Source organism: Dendropsophus ebraccatus, chromosome 12 (assembly GCF_027789765.1).
Source record: "Dendropsophus ebraccatus isolate aDenEbr1 chromosome 12, aDenEbr1.pat, whole genome shotgun sequence".
NCBI classification, from domain to species: domain Eukaryota; kingdom Metazoa; phylum Chordata; class Amphibia; order Anura; family Hylidae; genus Dendropsophus; species Dendropsophus ebraccatus.
Window position 1 is genome coordinate 22,019,265 of NC_091465.1, and position 14,391 is coordinate 22,033,655.

The 14,391-nt window shown below is 43.9% G+C and overlaps 1 protein-coding gene across 1 annotated transcript; it reads left to right on the plus strand.

Annotated features, from left to right (window-relative positions):
* The first annotated feature begins 7,655 nt into the window (after positions 1–7,655).
* LOC138768652 (olfactory receptor 5A2-like) lies at positions 7,656–8,597 on the plus strand. The gene has a single exon (XM_069946605.1). The coding sequence runs from the start codon at positions 7,656–7,658 to the stop codon at positions 8,595–8,597; it is 942 nt and encodes a 313-aa protein (XP_069802706.1).
* The last annotated feature ends 5,794 nt before the right edge of the window (positions 8,598–14,391 follow it).

A 14,391-nucleotide genomic window follows, 5' to 3' on the forward strand; every position in this document is an offset into this window, starting at 1 on the left:
CAGCTGCACCCAGCCTCTCTCTGTCCATGGCTCTGCAAAACTTTATGGAGCTGCTGATGATCCAGCCCGAGCACCTGTGGCGTCTGATGCCAAACAATATCTGGAGTGGAGGAAGTGGAATGGACAGCCCCACTACCAAGCCTGCCACCCATCCCTAAAAACCAGGCCCAAACACACTTTATCAATACATCCCCAGCAGCTACCTTTGTTGGAGATCACAACACATCCCTGTTTCTTCCATATCTCAGGGTGCGTGCACACTATGGAATAGCCGCGTATAACCCGCGGCGTATTCCGTCGCTCGTCCCCGCACGCGGCGGCGTGCTTTTCCGCCGGTGCCATAGACCCCGTTCTGTGCACAAGCGGATTACGCGTTTCGGCGAAAGAATTGACGTGCACAGAACAGTGTCTATGGCACCGGCAGAAAAGTGCGCCGCCGCGTGCGGGGACGAGCGACGGAGTACGCCGCGGATTATACGTGGCAATTCCGTAGTGTGCACGCAGCCTTAGATGGTGAGACATGAACTTCCCTCAGTCCTAGTAGGTGTAATAGCTGAACCCAGGTGAAACATAGCGACCATCCAGGATTAACCCCTTCAGTGTCTCACAATATGTAGAGGTTTGGGGGGGGGGGGGGGTTGTCCTTTTTTATCCAATGTATAAATACAATGTATATTTATGCATTTCTAATGTGTGTAAAGAGATGTTTATATTAGCAACATAATAATAGTAGTAATAATAATAAAAAATAATAATAATAATAATAATAACAACAACACATCCTTCAGATGCTAATATTCATTTTTGCGCTCTTCGTATTTAACAGGCAATAGAGCTTGCTTTTTTTACCTACAGACCCACATGAGCCCTTATTTTATGTGAAACCAATTGTACTTTGAAATGGCAGACTTAATTTTTTCATAAAGCAGAAAAAAATTATTTGTGCAGTGAAATTGAAGAGAAAACAAAAAAGCTATTTGTTTTCTTTTTGGGGGGGGGGGGGGGGGGGGGGGGTTAGTGTTAACACCATTCTTCTTATAGTAAAACTGACATGTTATTTAGGTTCCTCAAGTCAGTACGGTTACAACAATATGTAATTTATATAGCTTTTATTTTACCTGACTGTTTTTGACTGCTTTTAAAAAAAATGTAATTAAATAAAAAGTGTTTAAAATTGCTCTATTACTATCCTTATAACGCTTTATCCTTTGGTCTAAAGGGCTGTATGAGGTGTATTGTTTTGCACCATGATGTGTACTTTCTATTGGTACCTTGCTTGCGTACAGTATATGCAACTTTTTACATTTCTTCCTGGATTTCATGTGACATTTAAAAAAAAAAAATAAGCAATTTTGCACTTTGGCAGGATTTTTTGCGTTTATGCCATTTACCGTGCTTTTATCTGGAAAAAATGGAGATACAAAATATGTTTATTTATTTATTTATTTATTCATTTTTATTTATAAAATGGGAAAAGGGGGATGATTCAAACTTTTATTAGGGGAAGGGGATTTTTATTAATAAAAACATTTTTTTTTTTTTACACTTGCATTAAATAGACAACGCATAGAAATCAGTGTAGAATACTTTAAACTAGTCCTAACTTTAAACAAATACACTCTATACATTGCTAATGTGGTAAATGACTATTCTAGCTCCAAATGTCTGGGTTTTGGTGCAATACCTACATAGGTGTATAGAGGCCCATTTCCGGCAACTATCACTCCAGTGTTCTAATGGTACAATGTGTTTGCTCATTGCCTCAGAAGGCTAATTGATGATTAGAAAACCCTTGTGCAATCATGTTCACGCATCTGAAAACAGTCTAGCTCGTTACAGAAGCTACAAAACTGACCTTTCTTTGAGCAGATTGTGGAGCATCACATTTGTGGGATCAATTAAACTCTCAAAATGGCCAGAAAAAGAGAACTTTCATATGAAACTCGACAGTCTATTCTTGTTCTTAGAAATGAAGGCTATTCCATGCGAGAAATTGCTAAGAAATTGAAGATTTCCTAGAACCATTCACAGCAGAAGCAGAGAGCTGGTATTCTATTGGTAATGGAGTGGCCAGCGCAGTCACCAGATCTGAACCCCATTGAGCTGTTGTGGGAGCAGCTGGACCGTATGGTACGCCAGAAGTGCCCATCCAACCAATCCAACTTGTGGGAGCTGCTTCTAGAACGTGGGGTGCAATTTCTCCAGCTTACCTCAACAGATTAATAGCTAGAATGCCAAAGGTGTGCAATGTTGTAATTGCTGCAAAAGGAGGATTCTTTAACGAAAGCAAAGTGTGATGTAAAAACAATGTTATTTCAAATACAAATCATTATTTCTAACCTTGTCAATGTCTTGACTCTATTTTCTATTCATTTCACAATGTATGGTGGTGAATAAGTGTGACTTTACATGGAAAACACTAAATTGTTAGGGTGACCCCAAACTTTTGAACAGTAGTGTACATTATAATGCACTGATCGATTAGATATGTATTGCTCTGGGCTGCTGCAACCCAGATCTGTGAATTACCACGACGTGATCAGCGTCAGTGCGACGCTGAGGACTGGCCAGGTAAGATTAAGGGATCCCCCCTCCGCAATCGCATCGTGGGGGGAACTCTCCCCCACTAGACAACAGGGATGGGCTTTTCTTATTGCTGCATTTAAATGGCTAATTAGCGGGCGCAGTGGTCGGACTCAACCCGCCAATAGCTGCGGCTCTCGGCTGCAGATAGCAGCCGAGATTGCGGCGGTTCAAAGCGGGGTCACCGCCAACCCCTCTCTAAAGCCTCCCACTCGGAGCAGGGCGTAAATTTAAGTTCTGATTTGCAAAGGGAATAATAATAATAATAGAATCCTGTGAGCCTCTAAATAGATATGAGAATGAATTGTTTGAGAGTTCAATTGGTGGTCATGTAACAATTAAACTCTTATAAGGCTCTGTAGATGGAAAGTTGAATAGTGACTCCTAGAAGGTGGGGAGTTAAAAATAAAAAAACCTAAAGCAAAAAAGGCTGTGACTTTAAGAGGTAAAATTAGTGTAGACTAGTGATGAGCGAACATGCTCGTCCAAGCTTAGTACTCGTTTGAGTATTAAGGTACTTGATGGTACTCATTACTAGGATGAACATCTCGGGATACTCGAGAAAATCTGTTTCCTGTAAGTTTGGGCGCTATTTCTCAGCCAATAAACATGCAGGAGACTCTTTGGTACATCCTGCGATCACGTGGGACCCATGCACGTCGATAGCAGCAATTGGTTGGCCAGATCAGATGACCCTGCCATATAAAAATCACAGCCGGTAGTGCTCGCTTCAGACGTATGCTGTGAGAGATTAGGGACAGAGCTGCTGCTGGTCAAGGATAGCATTAGGGAGGGAATCAGCATTCCAGTAGGCAAGGGCTTCAAATTGTTTTTAAATTTTATTACTACAGACTGCTGGCTGGAACTTGCAGTACAGCTACCACACATTGGGGTGATCGGCTGCTGGCAGAAAGGGGACATTAGGTGTTACATACAGACCCCTAAGAAGTGCTCAGTACTCTTATGATTTTGTGGCTGGTGGTGCTGCTGTACTACTTTGTATTGCTGTGATTTGTAGTACACCTGCATAGAACTTCACTGCTCATTGTAAGGGGGTGTCACAGAGTGTATTGGTGCAGCCACCACCAGATTGTATCCCACAGTCCCCCAAAAACTAGTGGGACATCTAGTATATTTCCAGATTTCTGTCTTTCTTACTCATGCCATATCTAAGTTCACTACTGCTTGTACAGTGTAAAGGGGGTGTCACAGAGTGTATAGGTGCAGCCACCAACAGATTGTATCTCCCAGCCCCCCAAAAACTAGTGGGACTACTAGTATATTTTCTAATTTCTTACTCAAGGCATATCTAAGCTCCATACTGTGCAGTGTCCATAAAATGGTGAACCCCAGGGGTAAGGCTCAAGGACGAGGGCGTGGGGTTCCAAGCGATGCAGCTGGCAGAGGCCGTGGTTCAGGGCAGGGTGAAACAGCAGCACCCTTTGAGGAGGTAGCAATGGCACACTGCAGACGTTCACTCCCTAGCTTCTTCGCCCAACTTACGGGGTCTCATGGTAGACCGATATTGAAACCGCAGGAGTATGAACAGATGATCACGTGGATAACGGAAAATGTGTCCAGTAACTTATCCACCACCCAGTCTTCCACGCAGTCCACCTACGCTACCCAAGGGAGTGGAACCCTTGCTCCAACAGCTCAGCCTCCTTCCCCACAGCCTGGCCCCTCCAGGGAAAGAAGGGATTCAGATCCACCATCATGCTCCCAGGAACTCTTTTCTGCACCATTCCCTGAGTCTGCGCACATTTATTACAAATTTATTACAAAATCGTAACTGCACAGTGTTTTGCTCATTCTGGAAAGATGAAGCTCAGTGATACACAACTCTGGAAATCCAAAGGTTGCGGCAATATCTTTCTCCTTAAGAGTGGATTACTGGTTTTGTCTGCCCATTCCCTGCCACAGGGGCCTGCAGATCCTTGCACTGTAAGGAGATACATACTCCTCTGGCTGTGAAGGGGCAGAATATGGCAGAAAATTGCCTTTCAAAACAGGGGAAATAAAATGAAGGAAGCTGACCTTGCCCATCTTTCCAAATGAAATACGAGAAGGATCTTCACATAAAAATGCACAAACATGTGTTTCTTTTATTACCAAATAGTGCTACACTGAACAATGCAAACTTTTTTTCTAATTCTGTGTTTGTCTCTCTCTCACTCTTTTTTGTACAATTTGGAAATCGAGTGGTAAACTTTGTCAGTATTCTGTTCTTAAAGAGGACCTGTCACCCCCGGTGCCGGGGTGACAGGCTCCCGACCCCCCGCTAAAGCACCTTATACTTACCTGATAGCGCACTCCTGAGATGAGTCCAGCTCTCATAGAGAATGACTGAGTCCGACGCTCCGTCATTCTCTATGAGCGTTGGACTCATCTCAGGAGCGCGCGCTGGACTTCGGGCGCTGACATCTCCGTTACTGGACCGTCTCAAGAAGCGGAACCTGGAGCGATCAGGTACATATAAGGTGCTCTAGCGGGGGGTCGGAAGCCTGTCACCGCAGCACCTGAAGAGGCAAGGGATTAAGCGAAATATGTATTTAGCAAAGGTCTAAAGACATTCCAAATGTACTGTTTAACGGACAGATTTATAATAAATCTCTTTAAAACTCTGTAGACATTCCATTATTTGGCGCACAGGAACAGACAGTTATATCCGCTGAGAATAATTAACATTAATAAGCACAATTATTGGTTTCTGCTGGTCTATATAATGTCCCAGTTTTTATTAAATTAATATTATTCTTAATCTGGAGGCAGATACTTTGTTATTGTTAGAAGAAAAGAAAAGGTGGCAATACATTTTGGATTAAATACTAGTTGACTGGTAAAATAGTAAATTTTTTAAATGTGAGTCATTGGCAGAGAGGATGTAGTCTTATTTGAACTTTAGAGCCTGAGCGGGTTGAAAGTTATGTTGCTTCGTAAGACCAGTACTATAGACATGCCATAGTTTTAGACTATAGGTTTTGCACTGGTGCCTAGATTGCTTCAGTGATCTTGGGTCCACTCCCAATAAGTATTTTAGGGAGGAAAAAGTAAAAGGGTTCACCAATTGGTGGAAAGAAAGAACTGAAAATAATTGTAATATATATAGTCTGTATGAATTAAGAAGCACATTTCAGTCAAATCATTCACTTTGTAGAGATAAAAACTGTTATAGCGCACGGGATGCTCAGAATGAAAGTAGTTTTCTTCTTTTCTTTTCATCTTTAGCATTGTTATTGAGAAATTTTCTATTTAGCTATTATGTAAATTACACTTGGGTGCACCTGCAGGCTGTCTCCTCTTTAACCCCTTCAGGACCAAGCTAATTTTCATTTTTGCATTTTCGTTTTTTCCTCCTTGTGCTTAAAAGGCCATAGCAGTTGCATTTTTACACCAACAGACCCAGATGAGCCCTTCTTTTTGCGTCACTAATTGTACTTTGAAATGACAGGCTGAATTTTTGCATAAAATATGCTGCGAAACCAGAAAAAAATTATATGCGCGGTGAAATTGGAAAAAAAAAAATATATATTTTTTTCTTTGGGGGGGGGGGGGGGCTTCGTTTTTATGCTGTGTGTCCTATGGAAAAACTGACATTTTATATATGTTCCTCAGGTCGTTAGATTACAACGATATGTAACATGTATAACTTTTATTGTATCTGATGACCAGTCACGGAGATCGCTCCTCCTTGATAGCGTCACGGGGGAGCGATCTCCCCACTAGACACCAGGGAAGAGCTGCTCTGAAGTCTTCAGATGCAGCTGTCAACTTTGACAGCTGCATCTGAGGACTTAATTAGCGGGTACAGACCGTGCACGCTAATAGCCGCGGGCCCGGCACCCGGGACCGCGACGGTTCAGAGCGGGGTCGCCGCGCGGCCCCGCTCTGAACGCCCCCACCCACTTGAGGACGTACAGTTACGTCCTCATGTGGGAAAGGGTTAATATTCTTCTGATATCACTGCAGAGGGAAGCAACAGAGATATATCACAAGTAATAATCGGTCTGGGTGTTCAGATCTTCATCAATCATTAGAGCCAGGAGAAATGCTTGGCTGAAAGCTTTACTCCATGACTTGCCGCAATGTCAGGTGTCTTCATGTCCCTTGCTGAACTCTTGAGCAGCTACTTCTAAGACCAGCTCATCACGGCAGTGACTGCCCGCTCAGCCAATCACTGACTGAAGTGGGAAAGCACCACAGCCAATGATTAGCTAAGTGGGCTCTAACTCCCAAGATGAGTACATCTCGGAAATAGTTGCTGGAACGTTGGGGGGGGGGAACCCAAAGACGACACCAGAAGAGCATGGTTTGGTAAGAATAGGATAGCTATTCTTTTCTATGAAACCCCAGCATTACATAAATAGTTTTAAATGGCTTGTGTACCCCTTTAAGTATTACTTTATGACTGGTCCTGGTTGTCCTTAAATAGTTATGTTCGCGCTATGACCGCTTCATCAGCCGCTCAGCCGCGATTGGCTGAGCATAACTGTGCTTAGCCAATCGCAGCTGAGCACAGTTATGACGGGGCAGAGGAGGGATGGCGGCAGCGATTCGGCCGTCCGTCCGAATATGACGTTTGGCATAAGATGGCGGACATGCGCGACACGGATCAGGTAATGTATAATGCACCAACACTTCCGGGTACACGTGTGGGGGTGGTGGGACACGGGAAGGGGGCGATTCACAGACATAACATACATTACAAAGTTGTATAACTTTGTAATGTGTGTTATTCTGTGAATAATTTCTTAGCTCCGCACTACCCCTTTAATTTATTCGTTTTGGTCATTCAAGACAAGAGAAAGCTGAATTTAGTCTTTACTTATCTTTTCAGCAGTTTTATTTCTGGCTTTGCAGGCTATTAACTATACAGGCTTAAATTTTCTTTTGTAACGTAACAAATCCTTGAATCTTTACGGTCACGAGACAGGAAGTGATGTCACTTGATTGACAGATGCATACAGGAAAACATAACTTGGATCAGAGAGCAGCGCCACATACAAAAGTTTTTACAATCATGTTATATTTGTTTTGGTTATTTAAGTCACAGATTATCATTGATCATTGATATGAGCGGAAGGAATCATACGACGGTAACAGAATTCATTCTTCTAGGATTTTCTGATGTTCCAGAATTCCATTTTTTTCTATTTGTTGTATTTCTTTCTATCTTTACTATATCTCTGTTTGCACATATGTTTCTCATAGTCCTCTATAGATTCAGTACAAACCTTCATACCCCAATGTACTTTTTTCTTGCCAACTTCTCATTGTTGGAAATATGTTACATATCAACGATTACACCCAAAATGCTGGTAAACCTCCTATTGGGTGATAAAACCATCGCATTCTATGGTTGTGCCGCACAAATGTATTGCTTCCTGCTACTAGCAAGTACAGAATGTTATATACTGGCAGCCATGGCTTATGACCGATATAACGCTATATGCCACCCATTAATATATAACATCATCATGAATAGAGGAGCTTGTGTGAGACTTATTGTGGGCTCATGGTTTATTGGGTTGATGGCTGCCATAGTACAGACTCTTTTTACGTTCTCCTTACCTTTTTGTGGACCCAACATAATCAACCATTTCTACTGTGACATCCCACCTATAATGGCCTTGGCATGTACGGACACAAAGTTTAATGAAATTGCCACTTTTCTTATTGTCCTATGTGTTATCGTAGGCACTTTCCTATTGACAGTGGTTTCATATTCATGGATTATTTGGACAATTGTAAAGCACCATTCTGTAGCAGAGATTAGGAAAGCTTTCTCCACCTGCACCTCTCACCTAATAGTCGTGTCTTTATTCTATGGATCTGGTAGTGTAATGTATCTAAGACCTAAGACAAGTTATGGTACAGATGGGGACAAGTTTATATCGCTCATGTATACTGTCATTGCACCATTGTTAAATCCCTTTATATACAGTTTAAGAAATACTGAAGTGAAATTAGCTGTGAAAAAAATGATTGTCAGCATGGAAACAGCACGGCCATGATATATTATATTTTTTCTCAATTCACAGCATACAAACAATCTAATATTTCTAAATGCATGGAGGAGGAGGAGGAGGAGGAGGAATCAGCACCTGTTCTTTCCTGCAATGCCGCCCTCTGCATTCACACATCGTTCTTTAGAATGGGCATTAAAAATTGTACTTAATGTAATTTATTAATGTGATGTGATGTTCCCACACAGTATTTTTGCTCAGTATTTTGGTCAATATTTTGGGGAAAAAAACAGGAGTGGATTGAAAACACAGAAAACACACATTGTATAATTTAGTAGATGGCCACCATTTCATGGCAAATAACGGACGTTATTTTAAAACAATGGGGAAAATTTATAGGGATTATTTGCCATTAAATGGCGGCCATCCACTAAATTTCAACAGTGTGTGTGAACAAAGCCTTCTTAGCTCTCCAGGGTTTGGTTGCTAAATACTGACCAAAATACTAAACAAAAATACTGGAACAAACTCATGCAATCATTGCGAGAAGAAAGGATTCCATGTAGAATTAGAGTAAAACCTGGCTTTCAATATCAAATTCTTAAAAACAGCATATTCACAAAAAAATAATACAGGTGTGGCTTGAAATTTTGCACTTTCCCCTTTTGTGAGTATATAAAGCACTCGATTGCAACATACAAAGCAAAATGCAAAATGACATAAAAACTTTCTACCAGGGTAAAAAAAAAATAGCAAGATATTGCATACATGAAACATGTCAATTGCAGAAGCAATGCAAATGAACATTAATTTGATGTCCGTGCAAACAACGTCCATTACATCTATTCAATAATGAGATGGCCCAACTTTTGGGGCAATCACATCTCACAGACATTAGGGAACAGATTCCACAAGGTGATGAAAATCCATTATACTCAACTCAACGCATGCCTGTAGCAGTAGCTCTGTCAGATGGTGGACTTTTTTTTTTTTCTTCATTTCAGCAAAGCCCAAACACATTCAATGGGGTTATAGTCTGGTGAGTTTGTTGGCCAAGGTAGTGAAATTTTATTGTCATTTTCCTTCATCCACTCGCTAGTGATCTGAACTCAATAACACAGAGCATTGTCCTTTTGAAAGATGACACTGTGGTCAGGGAAAACCTTCTGAAGAAATGAGTGCCGTTGGTCAGCTAACAGGTCCCTTTACTGGTCACTTCTAAAGGACTGTGGTATGATCATCAAAAGTTCTAGAGGATTCTAGGAAAATGTTTCTCCAGACCACAACACTGAGACGATTCACCTGATACCCTGGCAAATGAGCGGGCTCAGAAGCAGCATGCTCCCGCTGCAACTGCAGAGACTAGACTGGTGCTAGACTCTGCAGTTTAAGGCTATGTTCACACTACGCCAAAAATAGAGAAAAGGTGGACAATTTTTCTATTTTCTATATGGCTATCAGAATATAGCAGCACAAATACAAAAGTTTTTTTTTTTTTAATAGGGCTACCCAACAATTACAATTTACATATCCAGGGTATAGATGATTGGTGGGAGTCTGACCACTGTGATAGTGACCGATCATATAAATTAAACTGCAGCTTCATTAACACAATATGAGAATGCTCCAGATAGCCAGGTGCTATATTCCGATATGGTTGTCAGATTTATAGTGTGTGAACATGTCACTGGTAAAGTGCTCGAGGGGATGTACATCTCACCTAGGTTAATACGTAGCGTGAGATGGTGAGTCCAGGAGGCATCTGTGCTCAGCAGTGTTATGCTGCTGAGCTATTATTTATTATTGCCGGGCCTGGACTTACATGGAATGGCAGGTAGGTTTTTGGTAGTGGGACTTGCCATTCCCTCCCCCCGATCCAGGTCAGGTTTTGGGGTCAGGTGTTTCTGACCCTAATCAGCCTGACAAGGTAAAAGCCCTGCAGAGGATCCAGTGTTTGCTCTCAGCCAGGAGTGAACAGCCTGTGTGTTTGGTGGGAGCTGTGAATACAGACGCTGCTGGAGCATATATATACTCTGCGGTATCCAGGTGAAAGACGCACTGTTTGTCTAGTGTCAGATAGGTGAAGAAACCTGTTAGTAAGCGCCCAGACGGGCAAGACCTTTTTATTTTGTTTTGTTCTAAAAAGCACGGTGCTGCTGTACTTATGTTCTCTGGACCGTTTATGCTGCCAATAAACGCCAAGCTGTTGTTCTAAAAAGCCAAGTCTGTTGTGAACTGTGTCCAAACACACCATCCCCCGGGAAGATCCCTACAATTGGTGCTGCGGAGCGGGCAAAACGGTTGCTAGGGGCAACGGTGTGCATCAACTTGGCTACAGCGGCATATGTCCTGGGTGAAGGCTGCTGCTTCACTCCAAAAACAGTCAAGCAACATGGAGGAGATGATGAAGCAGTTAATGCAAGTGAGTTTGCAACAACAACAGGCTCAGGCAGCCGCTAAACAGGATCAGGCGGCCGCTAACCTTCGCCATGAGCAGGCTAATCGGGCGCAACAACAGGCTCTAACAGACGCTAACCTGCGCCATGAACAGGCTCTGAGAGACGCTAATCTGCGCCATGAACAGGCAATGGCTGCACATCAGCAAGCGATGGCTCAACAACAGAAACTTATTGAGCACCTGATAGCAAAGCAAGAGGCGTCTGCAGGTGCTAATCCCCAGCTGGTGGCAGCAGCCGCGCCAGAGACTTTGTCTGTGAGAAGAGCTGTGCAGCGTGCGCTGCAAAAGATGACTGCTGATGACGATGTTGAGGCCTACTTAACTGTCTTTGAGCGTGTGGGCAGAGGTCATTGCTCCCTATTTAACAGGTGAACCTCAAAAGGCTGACTTCAGTGACTTCAGTGAGCAAGAGGTCAAGGACTACCCTCGGCTAAGAGCAGAGATACTTGCCCGACTAGGAGTTACTGCTGCTGTCCGTGCCCGGAGGGTCCGCAACTGGAGCTACAGTCTGGACAAATCAGCGAGGTCCCAGATGTATGACCTGATTCATCTGGCAAGAAAATGGTTGGAGCCAGACACTTCTACTCCTGCACAGATCCTAGAGAGGGTCGTGATGGACCGCTACCTCCGCGCACTTCCTGCTAATCTGCAACGCTTGGTGGGACAAGGCGACCCTAAGAGTGCCGACGAACTTGTCAACCTTGTGGAGAGGTTCCAGGCGACTGAGGACTACCTCCGTGATGTTCCTGCAGCACCTTCACCTCCCCGGAGTGCGAGACCTGTGCCTTCAGCTAGTAAGAGACTTCCATCTATTGGGGGAGTGTGGAGGGGTGCTGATAGAGGGAAGAGCGCTCAGGAGGCGTCTCAGGGGCAAAAGACTGGTGGTGGTCCCCGGTGGCTAAGTGGCCCTAAAAAGGACTCCCTGCCAAGGAGACCAGGCCCTATCCAGTGCTGGAGATGCCATGAGACGGGACATATGTCTGCCCATTGCCCTCTTACCACTGAGCCCATGGAGTGTGACGCTAGCCGGCGTCAGTCGCTATTTGCGGAACCGTCTTTTGTTGCGGTCACTGGACTAGAGACTGAACCGCAAGTCTGCCACATTACTGTCAATAACTTCCCTGTTAAGGCGTTGCTGGACTCAGGAAGCCTTGTCACCTTGGTGCATGCCAGCCTGGTGACTGGGGACTTTGTGCCAAAAAGACATATGAGCGTGGTATGCATACATGGTGATACAAAGGTTTACCCTATAGTACTGGCTAATGTCGGGACTGAACTAGGCACTGTACAATATGAAGTGGGTGTGGTTAAAAACCTTATGCATAATGTGATATTGGGGCGTGATTTTCCATTGTTCTGGGCTCTATGGGGAAAACAACAATCCCCTGAAAGGAGTGAGGAGACCCCTAAGTCTATTGCATTACCCACGGTAAATGATAAAAATGTACAGGATGAAAATGATGCTTTTCCTTTGCAGGTGCTGGCTGGTGAGGAAGAGGCTCCTCCCACTGAGCAGAATGTTCCAGACTTAGAGGTGTCTAGGGATAATTTTGGTACTGCACAATTACAGGACCCCACTCTCAAAAATGCGAGAGAGCAGGTCACTGTTATGAATGGGGTACCTCAGGAACCAGAAGCTGAGAGAAAGTTTCCACATTTTTCTATGGCTAATGATCTCTACTATAGAGTCACAAAAATTAATGATGAGGTTGTGGAACAGCTTCTGGTACCTAAGCCGTACCGGCGTCAGGTACTCGACATGGCCCATAATCATGTCCTTGGGGGCCACTTGGGGACAGATAAAACGCAGGAGAGAGTCCTCCAGAGGTTTTATTGGCCTGCGATTTATGCTGACATAAAAAAATACTGTGAGTCGTGCCCCACATGTCAGCTTAGCGCTCCAGTGTCGCATTTTCGCAGTCCTTTGGTCCCACTCCCCATCATAGAGGTACCTTTTGACCGAATCGCAATGGACTTGGTGGGTCCCATTGTAAAGTCGACTAGGGGACACCAGTACATTCTAGTTGTGTTAGACTACGCGACCCGCTATCCTGAGGCTGTACTCCTAAGAAACACTGCCTCTAAAACAATTGCACGGGAACTGTTTTATATGTTTTCCAGGGTGGGGATCCCCAAGGAAATCTTGACTGACCAAGGTACCCCATTTGTGTCAAAGGTGATGAAAGAGCTATGCAAACTGTTTAAAATCTCACACCTACGTACCTCTGTATATCACCCACAGACAGACGGGTTAGTGGAGAGGTTTAATAAAACCCTGAAACATATGTTAAAAAAAGTGGTGGAAAAGGATGGTCGTGATTGGGATCACTTACTACCTTACCTGATGTTTTCTATTAGGGAAGTACCCCAAGCGTCCACAGGGTTCTCTCCCTTCGAATTAGTCTATGGTCGTCACCCTAGGGGTTTGTTGGATATAGCGAAAGAGACATGGGAAAGTGAGTCCACCCCATACAAGAGTGTTATAGAGCATGTAGCACAAATGCAGGACCGTATAGCCACTGTAATGCCCCTAGTAAGGGAACACCTCCAGAGGGCGCAACAGGGCCAAAGCAGAATTTACAATCGTTCTGCAAGAATCAGGACATTTAGCCCAGGTGACCGGGTACTCATACTTGTTCCCACGGTAGAAAGCAAATTCTTAGCAAAGTGGCAGGGTCCCTATGAAATTGTAGAGAAGATCAGTGAGGTCAACTACAAGGTGCACCAACCCGGTAGAAGGAAGCCTTTCCAAGTTTATCACATAAACTTGATCAAGCCCTGGAAAGACAGGGAATCCTTGGTGGCGACAAAGCCTGTTGGTCATCTGTCACCACCAATCCTTCCGGTCAGGATTGGTGACACCCTATCAGTGTCCCAGAAGCAGGAAGCTAAGGAGTTCCTGCAGAAAAATAAAGACAAGTTTTCTGACCTACCAGGGCGTACGCATCTCATTAGTCATCATATTGAAACTGAGCCTAGAAGCAGAGTAAACCTTAAGCCCTATAGGATACCAGAAGCACGGAGGGAGGCGGTATCATCCGAGGTAAAACGTATGCTTGACCTAGGAGTCATTGAGGTGTCCCAGAGCGAGTGGTCTAGCCCGATTGTGCTAATCCCAAAGCCCAATGGAACTTGGAGGTTCTGTAATGATTTTAGAAAGTTAAATGAGATCTCCAAGTTCGATGCCTACCCCATGCCCAGGGTAGATGAGTTGATAGAAAGGATGGGTAATGCCAGGTACATAACTACCCTCGATCTCACTAAGGGCTACTGGCAGATCCCACTCACTCCTGAGGCTAGAGAGAAGACTGCATTCTCCACCCCTGATGGGCTCTTCCAATACGTAGTGATGCCATTTGGGTTACATGGAGCCCCTGCCACTTT